General features: G+C 42.7%; 2 protein-coding genes across 3 annotated transcripts in view; both read left to right on the forward strand.

Annotated features, from left to right (window-relative positions):
* Window positions 1-13,983, forward strand: part of vipas39 (VPS33B interacting protein, apical-basolateral polarity regulator, spe-39 homolog) — a 31,386-nt gene extending 17,403 nt beyond the window's left edge. For both annotated transcript variants that reach the window (XM_041215106.1, XM_041215107.1), the window contains exons 12-20: window positions 1,391-1,464; window positions 2,834-2,909; window positions 4,688-4,822; window positions 6,021-6,062; window positions 8,821-8,910; window positions 10,734-10,820; window positions 12,100-12,189; window positions 12,896-13,000; window positions 13,300-13,983. In XM_041215106.1, coding sequence (XP_041071040.1) covers window positions 1,391-1,464; window positions 2,834-2,909; window positions 4,688-4,822; window positions 6,021-6,062; window positions 8,821-8,910; window positions 10,734-10,820; window positions 12,100-12,189; window positions 12,896-13,000; window positions 13,300-13,320 — 720 coding nt within the window. In that variant the 3' untranslated portion in view covers window positions 13,321-13,983. The remainder of the gene's footprint in view (window positions 1-1,390; window positions 1,465-2,833; window positions 2,910-4,687; window positions 4,823-6,020; window positions 6,063-8,820; window positions 8,911-10,733; window positions 10,821-12,099; window positions 12,190-12,895; window positions 13,001-13,299) is intronic.
* A 1,049-nt stretch (window positions 13,984-15,032) lies between these two features.
* Window positions 15,033-18,072, forward strand: part of ak7b (adenylate kinase 7b) — a 65,607-nt gene continuing 62,567 nt past the window's right edge. The window contains exon 1 of the mRNA XM_041214762.1: window positions 15,033-15,130. The gene's annotated coding sequence lies outside the window, so the exon portion shown is untranslated. The remainder of the gene's footprint in view (window positions 15,131-18,072) is intronic.

Genomic DNA, 18,072 nt, shown 5'->3' on the forward strand with positions numbered 1-18,072 from the left:
AGATGCAGAATAAAGCTCTGTCTGATTCACTCAAACATTCCCGGATCAAGTTTAGTAACTGTTTGGGGTATGATGGCTATGTGGTTATGTTACTGGACAAGTCATCCAGAGAATATGAACTCACCTTAAAAGATCTGGAAATAAAGAGCTGGCATCAGCACCAGCGACCATGAAGCTGTTGACCCGTTAAAAATCCCAACTAGAGAAGTAAACCTGCCATCCTTACCTGGTCTGGCCTATTTGTGACTCCAGTTGCACGCTGATGTGGTTGACTCATCTGCCCTAGCACTTGATTCAGTTGTATTAAACTACTGCAGGACTTCAAAGAAAAGGCTGCTCATTATTACCACCTTTTTGGGGCCCTCCGGATGGGCAATTAATGCAGCATGTGACAGTGATGCCCATATCCTGAGAGTGAATTAAAATTAAATGTAAAATTCACAGTAGTGTTTCCCCCATCAATCATCCACAGGTTTAGTGTAGCATGGGTGAGTTGGTATATCTTTCTCAACAATGTTCCATGTTCTTAGACCTTGAGTGACTATCCCTTGCTGCTTCGGTATAACGTTTTCAATTCTTGTGCAGTCTTTCCGATTGAAGTTTCCCCATGTAAAACCAGTTACCGTGCAACTTAATGGATCAAAATGCCAGCAAACTGGCAGAGAGGAAGCAGCCATCTCCTTGGGTCCGGGCTGCAGCTGAATCCCAGGCACAGAGGTGCAATTATAAGGGATTCCACCAGCCTCCTCTGTTTAAGCCCGTCCCATATCCGGCCTGGGTAAATTGAGTGTTATCTCATTAATCCTTTCATTTTAGAACTCAAAAACTTCTGGCCCAATGTGATTTTTTTTTTACCCACTTACACTGCAAGGAGTGACTAAATGACTTTTCAAAATGCCCACTGATGTAGAATTCAAATTGATGTGACTTTCCAGTACCACTTCAGAATCATTACCTGTATGTCAGTCATCAAACTGCAGGTGATATGTGGGGTGGGGCAGAGGGGAGGTGTAAAAGCCCTGGGGTGAAAACAGAATCCTAAGAATACACAACAGGTCCATCAGCTTCTGAAGGGACAAAAGTTCACATCTGGATTCTTCATCAGAACTGATGAAGCATTTATACCCAAAACATGAACTTCTTTGTTCCCCCTTTGGTGCCTCTCATGCTTTGAAGAATTTTCTTACTTTATTCCAGAATTCCACCATTTGCATTGTTTTCTTGTTGCCATGTGAGTGGTTTGGTTTGTGAGATTCTGTTTGTTAAATTGATACCAATTTTTTTTTCACATCGTGTGAAGCAAATGAACATGAACACCAAAAAGTACTCCAAAAATGCTGTTGTTTCTTAGCAAGGTTATTTTGTAGAACTATTTCATTTCTTGTTACAGCTATTGCAGTACAAGGAACATCTGAATATCAAAGGCCAAATGAAAAAAACAGAATATTTAAAAACCTGCACTGGGTGAGTGTCCTGAAGAGATATATACAAGTAGCTGAATGGAAGCTAGGCTATTTGTGCTCTTTTCTAACAATTCCTACCCAAATGTTTCTATCTTCATTTTCTCTCCACCTTTCCTGCAGATGTCGACTCCTTGCTGTGGTGTGACTTTGGGCTCTGTGTCATCCAGTACCTCACCCAAGTTCCTTTTCTTTGTGAGAGTCGTGGCAGTCTGTGTCAGCGGGCTGTGTCAAGCATGCTGCAATTAAGCCCAGTCATAAACCCAATCTTCACACCGTGCTTTCCAGCGGTTCTGCTTTTGGTACAACTTTCTACGCTCCTCTAATTCTGGCCTCTTGTGCATTCCCGATTTTAATCACTCCACCATTGGCAAAATTCCCTCCCTAAACCTCTCTAACAATCTTTTCTCCTTTAAGATGCTCCTTAAAACCTACCTCTGACCAAAGTTTTGGTCACTTGTCTTAATATCTCTTATGTGGCTCAGTGTCAAATTTTGTTTGATGACACTCCTTTGAAGTGCCTTGGGGTATTTTTAACTATGTTAAAGACACTATAGAAATTCAAGCCATTGCAACCCTGGCCGTGTTTGCTTTCTCTCTTCCCTAGCCCAGGTGACCATTCGCAGTTGTCCCTCCAAAGGTGCAGGCCGATATCTGCTAACTCAGTGTTTATCAGGAATTAAACCTGGGACCATATGGAGAATGCCTTATATCTGATTCCTTCCAGCTCTGTTGTGTTATGTTTGGGCTCTTGCTGCACCCAGATTACTGCCAGCTTGGAGTGTACAGTCTGGTAGATCAGAAAGACTGAATATTCTTGCGTTAAATGGGAAAGCATATCCAGTGAGCAGCTTGACCCAAACATAAGCTTCATTTTTATTCGAGGCTGAAGTAGTGGAGTGAAGAATGGATGGATTCGATGGGCTGAACGGCCCCCTTCTGTGCCTTTATCCTTTCTATGCGGCACACTAACATGCAGTGCAGTAGGAGGTATGTTCACTCCAGTAATCATTGACAAACACATTGATTAGCATGTGGTGTCTAAGGGCAGACAAAGGTGAGTTGTGTATAGTGTGTGACTGCTTTTTGGACTGACCTTGGCAGCTCCCACAATGTGTGTGAAGCCTTTCAAGAACATTTCTGCAAGACATAATAGAACACAATATAAATGCAAGTTCTTTTTCTTTTTGAACACTCTCCAATCTATGTCATTGCAACAGAACCGGTGTGTAAAAGTGTTCTCTTTGCACACTACCAGTTATGCCTGTCTTGCACTGGGTAGCTGCTTTACTTCAAGTGCCTGGGGAATGGTCATTATTGAAGTGTTGAAACAGGCATTCCACATTACTGTATCCCCATGTTTTTCCCTTTAGACTTCCATTTGCTTACGATGATGCCACATTTGTCAGAGATCACTATACACTGCTGGACAGACAGATCATTATCGAGGTAAGGGTAATCTTGAAATATTTCACTTTTTTGCTAAGTTTAATTTTGTTTCCATTCTTGTTGGATCTCTTGGTCCCCGTTCCCAATACCCGCCATTGGTCACCATCTCCCATACCTGCCACTGGCCCCTCTCCACAAGTATGATAATATCCTGCTTGATTACCATTTTGGAAGGAGCTACGCTGCTTCCAATTAGCCAGTAATCACACTATAAATCTACTCACTGAGACTAATTTTGGGTGATGGTAACATGGGTAACCGATGCCCTCCAATCTCATCAGGTGGACTTTCTTCATGAGCGGCTACGGACTATTCCTCACGGCTGAGTCTGTATTTTCCAAAATTGAGGAATGGGGACTGTGACTAGTTTCCCCTCCCTCAATCAAGGGCGCCAATGGGTGCATTACAGCACCCATACTGCTGCCTGCTTCCGGTTAAAGGGTTTGTTAAAATAGCCACAAAGTAAATTTGTAAGAACCCACTAAACATTTGTGTGCTAATATCACATCGTGTAATTTCTAACCTCCAGTGTAGAGGAAACAGTGGCATAGTGTTAATGTGCCTGGACTAGTAATCCAAAGGCCCAGCTAATGTTCTATGGATGTGGTTTCAAATCTCACCAAGGCAATTCAATTAATAAATCTGGAATATAAAGCTAGTCTTAGTAATGGTGACCATAAAACTATCATTGATTGTTGCAAGAATTTATCTGATTCACTAATGTCCTTTAAGGAAGGCAGTCTGTCTTCCTTACCTTAGTCTGGCCTACATGTGATTCGAGATCCACAGCAATGTGGTTGACTCTTAATTGCCCCCTGCTATGGCCCAGCAAGCCACTAAGTTCATGGGCAATAAATGCTGGCCTTGCCAGTGACACCCACATCCCATGAAAGAATAAAAAAGAGTTTTGCATTAACGGTCTGGATCTTGCTTAGGGAATCACAGCGCTCACCATTTTTGTTGATTAATCAGACATCGACTTCCAGAGTATGCATATACACGGTTAAATGTGGAAACCTGGAAGTTACAGCCTGCTGCTCAATAATAATGTAATTAACGAGAAGTTGTTGCACTTAACCTTAGTTACCAACTAAACGTGGTAAAAAAGGATGGGGCTGGGACATTCAGGTGAAAGTGACATTTTAACAGCATGTTAATTAATGCCAAACAACCTCTCCAGCCCTGAAAAAGTAGCTTTATAAATGTGGAATTTCGTTCCTTCAGAGTTTGTTTGATATTGGAGATTTTGAAAAATTAAAATAATTCTTATTTTTATTTTTTCTATCTTTTTATCACCTTTTCTCTCATTCCCTCTTTCAATCCTTCTTATTTTGCTTTTTGTACATGATTTAAATCTGATTTATACTTCCTGGTTTAGACTTTGCGTGACTCAGCGTTCTTCAGTCTGATTGGTTGAAGAGCCTAACTGTTGCTTTCCCTGCATTAACACACCACAGATCTCTGTAAAGGGGGCTGCACTGGATCAGTGTCCTGATGACGGTGAGACTCCACTCAAAATCCCACGAACCTTTGTGGGCAACTGTCAGCATAGTGAACAGCAACTGCTGTTCCTTTGCCACTGGCTGCATTGTACGTTTTCAATGCCCTCTAAGTATACAATCCAGTGTGCATATGCAGTGGCTTTAACTGAACAGCAAACTGCAAAAAAAGAGAGCAGCTATACATCTAATTTTATCAATAACCATGTAACCATGGGTGTATTAGTGAGAAATCAGTTTTGGGATTGGAAGTGAACCTTTTTGCTTTGGGATTTTCAGGAGAATGATAAACGCATTGAGGCGTCTGGACAAATGGAAGTTTTCAGGAAACATCCCAGGAAGGCCTCCATCCTTCACATGCCACTAGTCACAACGCTTTACTATTCCTGCTTTTATCATTACGGGGAATCTGAAGTAAGTCATTGTTTGTTGTATGTATATGTATGTATGTATGTCTGTACATATGTGTTAATCATAGCAAAGTTGATGACATAGGGGAACTGCTTTGCAGTATTTTGACCAGTTACACTATCACCTTGAGGAAGAGCCACTATTTTGAATTCCATCAGTGCAGGCACACATTTGGATCATAAATGTAAAATAACCACCACCCCACCCTGAAATAAATGCATGTAGAAATAAAACTATTCATTCTTGGTGGCAGAGCGATTCATGGTGTTGTTTATTGAGTGCTAATTCAATAAAGTAACATTGACCTAAAATTATCAGATGAACTTATAACCCCTTTGCTTCAATTCCACAGCAGAGAAGGGGTTGGAGTTTTACCTTCCACCTTTAAGCTTTATCAGAACTTGACCTGATTTACAAAACCCAGATCAACGTTTGTTACCAGTCCTGTCCCAAAGACCACTACAAAGGACAAGAGCAGTACCATCGTAGGAACCCCTGTTACCACCAGGTTCCTCACTTGGACATATGTTGCCATTTCTTCTCAATTTCTGGGTCAATATACTTGAAATCCCGACCTCACACTGGTATGGGAGCATCATCGCCACAAGGACTGCAGCAATTCAAGGGGAAGTTCTAGCACCAAATTCTCATGGTAATTAGTGACCAATAGTAAACAGAGTCTTGCCTACATCCCAAGAACAATTTTTTTTTTGAACGTTGCCCAAACCACTTTAATCACAGTTGGAATCTTGCACACCAGTGAGTAAGTTATTCCATTTGTTTTTGCCTGAGTCATTAAGAATTAATCCAGGCACATACACAAATGAACACCACTTTATTAACACATCAATTAATACCATCATAATCTTAAACATTTAAACACCACCTCACATACTTGGGTAGATATTGTTAATTGACACATCTTTGTTACAGGGGCAAACATAATTAAATCTGTTGCAATAGCATCAGCTAGACTATACGTAATACAGAATAAAGTTGCAGTTCCTATCGAGATTATGTTAATTGACAAGGTTGTTTAATGGCCAGAGAAAGGGAGATGAGGGCACTGCTGCTGGTGCCAGCAGCATGATGGTTGGGGTAGGGAATGTGGTGGTACGTGTTTCATTATCTCATGAATTGTTCTGGTCCTCATTTAGAAATTAAATACCTTGTGATCCTAACTCATTTTGTTTCTTCATAGGGAACATTCAGTAGCCCAGGCAATTTGAAAACAACTTTCAAAGTAAGTACTGCGCTTTTACAGTCGAGCGTAAGAACACATTCATTAAATAAAAGACATTGGTCCCAACGAGCGCTTGTATTTCACTGCGACCAAGCTCATCACTGATTCCATCCTCCCTATTTAATATGTAGAGAGAAAATGGTCAGAAATTCTCCCAGCCCTCCTCAATTTAATGTGTATAAAGACGCTGCCATTTCCCTCATGAGAAGTTGTGATTTTATTGTCTGCTTCCTTTAGCAGTCACCCAAGAATCAACAAACATCAACATGGTACAAGGGCTCAGTGGTAACACTACCTCCACAGAGTCAGAAGGTTGTGTGTTCAAACCCAGTCCAGAGAATTGAGCACATAATTTAGGATGACACTCCATTGTAGTACTGAGGGTGGGGTGCTGCACTGTTGAAGGTGCCATCTTTCAGATGAAATGTTAAACCAAGGCTTTATCTGCCTGCTCAGGTGGATGTAAAAAAAAATTCCATGGCACAATTCATAGAAGAGCATAAACCTGCACTTAACGGGTGGAATCTTTGGCATTTTGAGATATTTCAGGCATGGGACCTTTTCCCAGGCCGGACCCTGCATGTATCAGAAATGTGACAACAGAGAGAATTTCTGGGAGGTAGCCAATTAAGAGGCTGTCTCCATGGTGACTATCTAATTTTGGATAGCGGGTTCCTGAAGTGATAGGCCCAATCAGAGGGCCCGCAGCTCTCGACCGACAGCAGCCCCTTTGGGAGAGATAGGTGCTGCTGAAGCAGGTCGGAGAACCTGAGACCACTGCAAAATGGAGGCACCCTCAGAAGCCTACCTAAGATTAGAAACTATGGAAGGCCCACAGCTCTTGGTGCCTTTAGTGTGGAGGGGTGCCCCTCCACAGGAATGCTTACGGAATAGGCTCCCTCCTTTGAAATCATGCAGCTTAACAATGGGGCCAGTAAGATGGAGGGCCTTCAGGCCACCCGCTGGGAAGCTGCCTCCCCACTTAGCAAGGGGCCGGTCGACACCCGAAGAACTCCAGTGTCATCTGCACTTTGGTCCTAATTGATGTTAATTGGCTACCTACTGCTACAGGGGGGTAGCCACTGCTGCTTAGAGCCCGCCTCCAGCAAACGCTGACCTTACGCTTGACTTTCGCAATTGGCTACTGGTCCCACTGCCAAACTCGCTGCTAGAAGATTGGGCCTACAGTTTGCTTCACCAATTTTCAAATTGGCGAAACTGATGAACACTGTCAAGACAAGGTCGATGGCTATTTTTGCAGAATTTACGTGATTGAACAAAAGTAGCAATTTCCATCCACAACGCCTCCTGTAAGATGCTTTTCTGAATAGTGAAAGGAATATTTTCTTTAATGCTATATTTTCTTAAGGGTCGATTACTAGCTGGGAAAACCAACCTGTTCTATCTCGATACCCAATTCATGCCCAGACCTGCTTTCTTGAAGCCATATGAGTCTGGCTGACATTGAATTTTTTTTTTGTAAAATCTTTTTTTATACTCGTTCATGAGATGTGGGCATTTATTGCCCATCCCTTGAGAACTGAGTGGCTTGCTAGGCCAGGTAAGGTTGGTAGATTTCCTTCCCTAAATGATATTTGTGAACCAGACGAGTTTTTACGACAATCAGCAAAGGTTTCATGGTCATCATTAGACTTTTAGATTTTTTTTATTGAATTCAAATTTCACCATGTGCCTTGGTGGGATTCAAATCCAGAGAATTACCCTGGGTATCTGGAGTACTAATCCAGTGACAATACCACTACACTACAACCTCGTCAGGATGCCTTGGGAACTCACCCTTGGGAGCTCATACGTGATGAATCAACTCATCAGAACAGGTGTGAACGATCACTGAAATATCCAAACTGAAGCTTTATTGTGTGAGGCACATTAGTTCAGACATCTCATTCAAATTGTAATCTACACCACTCAGCCCTTCTGTCTTGTAGCCCCAACCCTTTGAGACACAAGTTTAACTCAATTGTAGCACTTAGTATGTTATATCAAGTTACCTCATATGTCAAATCTCGGTATGCAACAGTGAGCTGTGATAGCGAGAAATACCATTTCTGAGCTTGATTCTGTCTGGAACAGATGCATGTCGCCAGAAGCACTTGCTGAATGCAGTTGGCAATGGTGACCTTGGCTGTGTATTTTTCTTCTTTTGCTAATACCATAAATGCTGAGGCCGGCTGTAGCATCCCGACTGTCACCCCAGCATAGATCAGCAGGGACTGGGGAATAACTTGCCTACCTAATAGGAATACATTCTGTACAGAAAACAAAACCCTTACCTGTGAGCTGGACCAAAACACCACAGGCAAGTTTATTTTAACATGCTAACAGAAGAATGCGGAACTGGACTGCACAAGGTGTATGAACAAAATCTGCGTCAGAAATTACTGACCAGTTAGGAAAGCGTTTCTCTATGTGATGCATTCTCCTCCAATTGTGGTGACCTCTGTTTTTGATTTAGGGGTAGAGGGGCGAACCCATACATCATACATATGAATGCAAACGTAGGGCATCTTGAGTTGGAATCCTGGCCAAGATTAGGGAATAAAGAAGCATTAACAAGGGCAACTTGAATTTACATAAGTGTCTTTAATGTAGAGAAATGTCTATCAGTTTCACAAGAGATGTGAGGATGAAAATAACAATCACTTGTAGATGACTTATGTCCTGTTTTTAGTGAGGTTATATTCTGTGTGTTTATATTAATATTTAACAGAAAATATTGCTTCTGCTTGTGTTTTAGATTTCAGACAAACAGTACTTACTCACTACACTTGCAGCTCGTGCCAAACTGAAGGCTTGGAAAGATGTTGATACTTTATTTACTACAAAGGTAACATTTGTATAAAGTCGTCATTTGTATCACTGAGTCTAAACAGAAAATTCTGGAAATACTCAGCAGGTTTGGCAGCATCTGTGGAGACGGAAACAGAGTTAACATTTCATGCCAATGGCCTCTTCAGAACTGGACTTTTGAAGTGTTGTCACTGTTGTAATGTAGAAAATGTGGCAGCTGATTTGCGTACAGCAAGCTCCCACAAATAACAGCTAGTTTCTGTGATTGAGAAATAAATATTGACCAAGACACCAAGGATAGTTTCCCCTACATTCGGAAGAGTACCATGGGATCTTTTATGTCCATTTAAGAGGGTGGATGAGGCCTCAGTTTAACATCTCATCTGAAAAATAGCACCACTGACATTGCAGCACTCCCTCCATAGTGCACTAGACTGTCAGTCTTGAGCTTTGTGCTCAGGTCCTGGGGTGGGACTTGAACCCGGAACCAGTGACTACTAACTGGGCCACAGCTAACATCTAAGTAAATGAAGTTTAGTAATTTATAGATATGAAGCACATTTACCCATATTGTGTAAGACAGTTTCTATCAAGATTAGTACATGCTATTAACTGTTGTCACTGATTTAAACAAATTAACTATCATTTGGCCGCCCACCAAAGCTGTTCCTACCAATCTAACTTCTCTCAAATTGATCTATCTGGGCTGTTGTTGGTAAAGCATCCCCTGATGCTTTTGCCCAATAACTCACAGGTCTTCCTTCTTCATATTCATGACCTTGTACAACTTACCTCATCCAAGCTTACGTAGTCTGCATTTGTGAATTTTTGACCTTAAAGTCACATTCCTGGTCCACTCATTGCACTCATTTCAGACAAACAGTACTTACTCACTACACTTGCAGCTCGTGCCAAACTGAAGACTTGGAAAGATGTTGATACTTTATTTACTACAAAGGTAACATTTGTATAAAGTCGTCATTTGTATCACTGAGTCTAAACAGAAAATTCTGGAAATACTCAGCAGGTCTGGCAGCATCTGTGGAGACGGAAACAGAGTTAACATTTCATGCCAATGGCCTCTTCAGAACTGGACTTTTGAAGTGTTGTCACTGTTGTAATGTAGAAAATGTGGCAGCCGATTTGTATCTCCTGTATCTCCACCATGGCTTTCGATGGGGTAAAAGAAAACTAAAAGGATTTGGGGCCAATATCTACAGTTAGTATAATTATTCTGCAGAATTAGAATTAGACAAAAAAAGATATTATTTCCATTAAACTAAATTTCAGAGTGTGGTGAGGTAATTTTCAATTAATTATATTTTACCCACATCATTCCACCTTTGGTGACTTTTGCCACAAGCCATTACTATGGTCATTCAAATCCTGGGGTATGATAGAATACTCATTTTGTTACCAGTTCAGAGGCTTGGATTATTGATCAGGATACACAGGTTCAAATCCCACAATGGTAGCTGGGAATTTAAATTCAATTGAACCTGGAATAAAAAGTTAATATCAATAATGATGACCATGAAAGTACCGGGTTGCCATAAAAGTGCACCTGGTTCCCTGATGTCTCTCAGGGAATGAAATCTGCCATCCTTACCCGGTCCGGCCTGTATGTGACTCCAGATTCACAATTATGTGGTTGACTGCCCCTGAAGTGCCCTCACAAACCAGTCAGTTGTACTCAAGAAGGCAGCTCACCACCCAACTTCTCAGGGGCAATTAGAGATGGATAATAAATGCTGGTCTTGCCAGCGATTCCAACATCCCACAAATTAATTTTAAAACGTTCCTTAAGAATAACCTTTCTCCCTTTAAATAGATGATACATTGTGTTTTGTTTTATTTTAGAATTGGCTAGGATATACCAAGAAGAAAGCCCCAATTGGATTTCATAGAGTTGTGGACATTTTGCATAAAAACAATGCTCCGGTTGAGGTAAGATGCAAGCTTCTGATACTTCTGGAAGAAATTTTCTTCATTCTCCTCCTTTGGATAGGAGTCAAACGGGCCCCAAACGAGGAGAGGCACAAGAACAACAACAATCCTTCAGGCTTCTCTTAGTGCCCACAGAGTGGACCAGTGCCATGTGTAAGGTGGGGGTACTAGCAGTTACTATTCCATGATAAGTTAATTAGCCTCCTTCTGTGCATTACTATTCTCTGAGCCTCAAATTCGCTTCCTTTGCTGCCCCACATCGGCCTAGATGTCACTTATTTTTTTAATCAGTTTATTATCTTAGTTACTCAGTCATGGAAATGTCACGGTCTGGGTTATAATATGATTGTGTCTTTAGGATCAGATAACTATCACTGCCACAAATGTCTTTTGTCTTGGCAATGCAACATGATCGCCATTAACATCCACATGAGGATTCGCAATACTGCGGTGATTCGGTTCTTTCATGCAATTTAAACTCACACCCCCCCCCACCCTCCCCACTCCTGCACGCTACATATAACTTTGTAAGTGGGGGATCACTGTATCCATTTTTTCATGTGGAAATGGCAAACACCAGATCACCTTTAATGCTGAAACAGAAACCATTTGGGATATTGAGATGGCTGCTGGGGCAAATGAAATTATTACATTGGTGATGTAGGAGAGGGTAAGCGTTTATGCATTTTGATGAGGGTGCGGTTTATGCATTTTGTTTTGGGTACAATAGAGGACACTGCACTTTACAAGTTGATCAGATCATATCTGACCCAAAGGCTCTTGATGTTGGGAAAAGTCCGTTATTACCCACTATTCCTATCTCTCATGGCAAATAAATATCAAGTTGGAGGTAATTTTTGGAATAAGGTCAAAGTTTCCCTGACACCGTGTGATGGGGACTGGGATATCAGCAATGGATGTTCAGTTTGCAAAACAGTCAGTCTGTGATATCATCTATGGGCTCCTGCAACACATGCTGCCCTAAAAAGAAAGGATGTTTCATGGAATGATACCACATAGAAGAAGGCTGTTTGGCCCATCATGCTCTGATTTTTTGGTAGAGTTATCTAATTGGTCTCAGTTGCCTGCTCTTTCACCATAGCCTTGTAAGTGTTTTCCATTCAAATATTTATACAAATCCCTTTTGAAAGTTACTATTGAATCTGCCAGATCACAACAACTCGCTGCGTTTTTAAAAAAAAAGCTTCCTCACGTCACCTCTGATTCTTTTGCCAATCACCAATGGCATTTCATACGGTATTGTAACACTTTTCTACAGGTTGTTCAGGAATACGTTGCTTTAGTGGATAACACAGAACTGAAGTTGAACCTTGCCACAAAGTACAAGTGCCATAACATTGTGATTGATGTAAGTATAAGTGTGGATTTATTTCTGCTGCGATAGAAAGGAGTTTCTTGACAAAAAGAATAGCAGTGCAGTTTCATGCAGAGTATCCATTGTTGATGTGTTTTACACTCATAGAGGTCCACGACAGCCAAGTGTGTTTAATGTCAGAAATGGCATGGATCAACTCAGCTTCTGGATATCCTCTTGGACACTATAAATGGCAGCCTTTCATCCACCACCTCTACCCCCACCCCCCTCAATCCTCCACCCCCTCCCCCAAAGAGTACTTTTGAGTTGCATGGCAAGAGGATTCCTCTTCACACTTTCTGCTCTCCAGCAGCTTGATCATGGTGACAAAGGCGCTCAGTTTGAGTGCGTAAGGCCCAAATACCCATCAAAATAATTTGGTGAGTTGAGAATGCAAATGTGCCGTAGATTAATTACTCTGACTCTTCTGAACCTCTTGCATTAGAAGTCTCATTGCCAGAGACCTGAGAATGGTTCAGCAGGGAGGTACTGATTGGTTTAAAGGGAATGTGACTGAAAAAAGGAGAGCTAAATCTGTCTTTCAGGGAAGATGAGCAAAGGTGGTGGTAATGCAGTGACAGCAATTCCAGATGTTGTATAAATTGAAGACATAAGCATCAGTTGAGATTACAAAAAGTAAATGATGCAGTGGTTTGCAAGTGCTCTTTTACTTTACTGTTTTTTTTTGCTCCTGATTTAGACCTACAGGGATCTCAAAGACCGGCAGCAGCTGGTTCTGTACAGAGACAAAGTGGAGAAAAGCTCACTAGAACAGAGGAAGATAGATTATATCCTGAGCAATTCTGTAAGTTAAAACAAGGCTTTAAATCTTAGCTAGTGCTGGACTGCAATATTTAAGTCGTCTTGTGACAGCTGACTTAAATCTTCTGGCCAAGAGTGATGATCTCAGTCCATGATTGGGACTCTGGACTGCTTTAAAGCAATGGTCCTGTTCCAGAAATAGAAACAAATACTGCCCTGTTAAAGCTGTTGCCTGTTTAATGACTGGAAATGAGAGCTACCTAACGTGAAAACAAATAAACAAAAAACAAATGCACCTGTCAGTTTGCTAATGGTAGTTTTGAATATTGTCGAACTTTGCAGCAAATCAGATGGAAAAATTGATGAACCAAGATTCAATGCAGGAAAGCCTCCTGTGTGCATGATTCCTGAGGGAGCTGGAGGTTGGAGAACCTGGTAATCAGCAACAAGGAAGAGTGATCGACATCAACCTTCTGAGAATTGCAGGAACTCTTCCCCCCCCACCATGATTAAAATGAATAATTATACAGGACCTTACAAATTAAGTGTCCTATCCATATATTTGTATATTTCATGTGTATCAAGTTGTTCCATTGCAGAGTTATGACTTTTAAGAAAAGGGGTGGGGAGCGGTGGAGGAGGTATGGCTGGTGAAGGACAGTCATACCTCATGGGAGAAGTACAGATTTTCCAAGCTAAAACTAACAAAGTACTGAGGAATAGAGAGGAACTCTATTTCAGAAATTCAGGTATTTGGTTTTAGCCAGTAGATGTTGCTAGTTGGCCTCACTGATGACATCTAGAAACAGGAATAAAATGCTATTAGAGAAGAGTTAATATATTTATTGTCTGATTGTTTGGACCCTCTCCTTTTCTTCCCCACCCTAATAACACTTTAAAAATAAATAAATGTACAATTCCTGCATATTATTCCAACATAAATGAAAGTATATTTGCTGTACAGAAACTGAAAACCAAGTCTTGCATTAAGAATACATTTTGTAATAAAACTCTGGTAGCTTTCAATGTTGCACTTCATTTGTTTAATTGCATGGTGCTTTATTGTTTTCTTCCTGTGCTTGGCACCACTTCTGGCCTATCTTGGGTCTTAAGAGGAGAATGAGTGTTGGTTGGGGGAGATTGGGGAAACTCTCGCTGGTTTTCCTCCCTTCCCACCACTGTGGGGGAGGGGGGTATTCTCCCATTGCGTAGGGCTTTACTGGGGCAGACGGGCTAGGCTTAGTAACTCCAAGTGCCAGCATAGTGAGCTAAACCCAAGTCCTATAAACTGTTTCTCAACACACTGACATTTTTGATGTGCAGACCCTGATCTTCAGAGCTGCACTGCTGCAAACCTTACTTCCACATCTTTTCCTGGGTCGCTTGCTGTGATGCCTGGAAGACCAGTTATTGTTTGCAGGAGTCTCCTGGCACAAGAATAGAGCAAAGTACAAACAATACTCTGCTTTGGAGCAATTTTGGGCCTTGACGCCTAATTTAGGCATTGGTAGGTGAACCAAAGCAAAATGAAGCGGGATTAGTTTTGGGTTGTTGCAGAAAAGTGCTGATGTGGACAAGATGACTAAGTGCTTCACCCTTCAGTTCCATCATTATACCGGTGGCAATGCTTCAAGAAAGTACCTCATTGGCTATAAAGTGCTTTCATTCCCAAGGTTGTAAAAGGTACTATATAAATGCAAACATTTTCTCTCATTATGCAAAGCTATGTGTGCTTTCCGCTAAGCTTGCAGTGTGAATCCCCTGACAATGATTGACACTTTGTGGTGTGTCCCAGGCTGCAGAGTAATGACTATAATTCCCTCAAGAACACTGCCCATACTGGCTGCCTGCGTGCCCTCATTTCCCTTTGGGGAAGAAAAGGTCCAGTCTCATCCCAGAAGAGAGCAGATGGAGCGGGCAGTGGCAGTGATTGTTTTTCAATGGGATCCTTCCCCAACTCTGCTGTGCAGCTTCAACCTGACCTCCAGGTGTCCTGCTCGCTGCCTGACGGCACAGGCGAGGACCCTTCCTAGCAACGCGTCCTCCCGCTGCGTATCCAAGGGCCCGGGCAGCCATGGTGGGCACCGAACCGGGCACCACGCCGGACAAAATCCGGAGCAAACGGATCTTCCTCAACCACTTAGACTCGTTCGTGGGGACTCATACAGGGAAAGTTAGTGAGATCGGCAACTGGCTACTTAAGGGCAGTGTGTGTGAATGAGGGGTGTAAGTGCGTCAGAGGGAGGTATGTGTCTTTGAGGGGTGAGTGAGAGAGGTGGGTTGTGTATGTGTGTGAGGGGTGTAAGTGCATGGGGTGGGGGTGGGGCTAAGTATGGGTGTGTAAGGGGTATAAGTGCGTGTGAGGTGGGGTAAATGTGTGGCTGGGGGTGTGTGTGGGGGGGAAGGGTGTAAATGTGCGAGAGTTGGTAAGTGTATGTGAGGGGAGTAAGTGTATGTGTGTGTGTGGTTAACTGTGTGGGGGTAAGTATTCATGTCTAAATGTATGTTGGTAACTGGATGTGAAGTGTGTAAGTCTGCATATGGGGATAAGTATGCATGTGTGTGTAAGTGTATCTCTAATTGTGCATGTATGTGTGAGTTTGTGCATAACCATGTAAAAGAGTGTATGCATACATACTTGTGTACACAATTCTGGTTGGGAAAATTCTGGAAGGGTGTGTTACTTAACATCTAACTATACAACCGCCCAACCATTGCCCTCCCTCCCATAAATTTCTGGTACTGGCCACCTGACAATAATAGTTGACAACTTCGGTTGGAGGCATTCCTGGCCCCTGACGTAGGGCCACGAGATTCAGAATGCATTTTATTTATCCCCACCACGTGCGTATCAGCAGCTGTTGTGCGAGAAGTTGAGAGAGTCGGGAGGCCGTCCATCATTTTCGTCTACACTTGACAGGGAATCAGTGGAAAACAAAAGCAGAATTACCTGGAAAAACTCAGCAGGTCTGGCAGCATCGGCGGAGAAGAACAAAGTTGACGTTTCGAGTCCTCATGACCCTTCAACAGAACTGAGTAAAATTAGGAGAGGGGTGAAATATAAGCTGGTTTAAGGTGGGGGGAGAGAAGTGGGGGTGGGGGGGTGGGGTGGTTGTAGGGACAAGCAAGCAGTGATAGGAGCAGATAATCAAAAGGTGTCACAGACAAAAGAACAAAGAGGTGTTGACGGTGGTATTATCTAAAAGAATGTGCTAATTAAGAATGGATGGCAGAGCACACAAGGTACAGCTCTAGTGGGGGTGAGGTGAAATAAGACTAAAAGGGCATAAAAGGTATAGATTTAAAAATAATGAAAATAGGTGGGAAAAGAAAAATCTATATAAATTATTGGAGAAAACAAAAGGGAGGGGGAAGAAACGGAAAGGGGGTGGGGATGGAGGAGGGAGTTCAAGATCTAAAGTTGTTGAATTCAGTATTCAGTCCGGAAGGCTGTAAAGTGCCTAGTTGGAAGATGAGGTGTTGCTCCTCCAGTTTGTGTTGAGCTTCACTGGAACAATGCAGCAAGCCAAGGACAGACATGTGGGCAAGAGAGCAGGGTGGAGTGTTAAAATGGCAAGCGACAGGAAGGTTTGCGTCATTCTTGGGAACAGACCGCAGGTGTTCTGCAAAGCGGTCGCCCAGTTTGCGTTTGGTCTCTCCAATGTAGAGGAGACCGCATTGGGAGCAACGAATGCAGTAGACTAAGTTGGGGGAAATGTAAGTGAAAGGCTGCTTCACTTGAAAGGAGTGTTTGGGCCCTTGGACGGTGAGGAGAGAGCAAGTGAAGGGGCAGGTGTTGCATCTTTTGCGTATGCATGGGGAGGTGCTGTAGGTGGGGGTTGAGGAGTACGGCTTGATGGAGGAGTGGACCAGGGTGTCTCGGAGGGAACGATCCCTATGGAATGCTGCCGCGGGGGTGAAGGGAAGATGTGTTTGGTGGTGGCATCATGCTGGAGTTGGCGGAAATGGCAGAGGATGATCCTTTGAATACAGAGGCTTGTGAGGTGATGTGAGGACAAGGGGGACCCTATCATGTTTCTGGGAGGGAGGAGAAGGCATGAGGGCGGATGCGTGGGAGATGGGCCGGAAACGGTTGAGGGCCCTGTCAACCACCGTGGGTGGAAAACCTCGGTTAAGGAAGAAGGAGGACATGTCAGAGCAACTGTTTTTGAAGGTAGCATCATCAGAACAGATGTGACGGACGCGAAGGAACTGAGAGAATGGGATTGAGTCCTTACAGGAAGCACGGTGTGAGGATCTGTAGTCGAGGTAGCTGTGGGAGACGGTAGGCTTTTAATGGATATTGGTGGACAGTCTATCACCAGAATTTGAGACAGAGAGGTCAAGGAAGGGAAGGGAAGTATCAGAGATGGACCATACAAAAATGATGGAGGGGTGGAGATTGGAAGCAAAATTAATAAATTTTTCCAAGTCCCAACGAGAGCATGAAGCAGCACCGAAGTAATCATCGATGTACCGGAGAAAGAGTTGTGGGAGGGTGCCGGAGTAGGACGGGAACAAGGAATGTTTTACATACCCTAAAAAGAGACAGGCATGGCTGGGGCCCATGCGAGTACCCATAGCCACACCTTTTATTTGGAGGAAGTGAGAGGAGTTAAAGGAGAAATTGTTCAGTGTGTGAACAGGTTCAGCCAGACGGAGGAGAGTAGTGGTGGATGGGTTCTCATTGGCTGTGGTAAGATGCACTGCCTTAGTTATCAGAGCACAGAAATTCCTCTTTTATATGCTTCCATCATGACACCTTGACCAAACTGACCTCTGCTAAAATTGACAGTACTGAAAGTTAATATTGCTGTTGGAGAACTGTACAAAAACAATCTCTTTATAATATGATGTGGGTTCCATCAGCAGATTTTGATTTGTAACTCTTATATAATTTATGTAATTATGTATTTGTAACTCTGATTCTTACGCTAAGCTATACAATACTTGTTTGGCTTCAGCTGGAGTATTTTGTCCAATTCTGGGCACCACACTTTAAGAAGGACATGATAACTTTAGAGAAGGTACTAGAATGGTTCCAGGTAAGAGGAATTACAGTTACATGCATAGACTGGAGAAGCTGGGGTTGGTCCCCTTAGAGCAGAGGAAAAG

Source organism: Carcharodon carcharias, chromosome 20, assembly GCF_017639515.1.
Source record: "Carcharodon carcharias isolate sCarCar2 chromosome 20, sCarCar2.pri, whole genome shotgun sequence".
Taxonomy (NCBI): Eukaryota; Metazoa; Chordata; class Chondrichthyes; order Lamniformes; family Lamnidae; genus Carcharodon; species Carcharodon carcharias.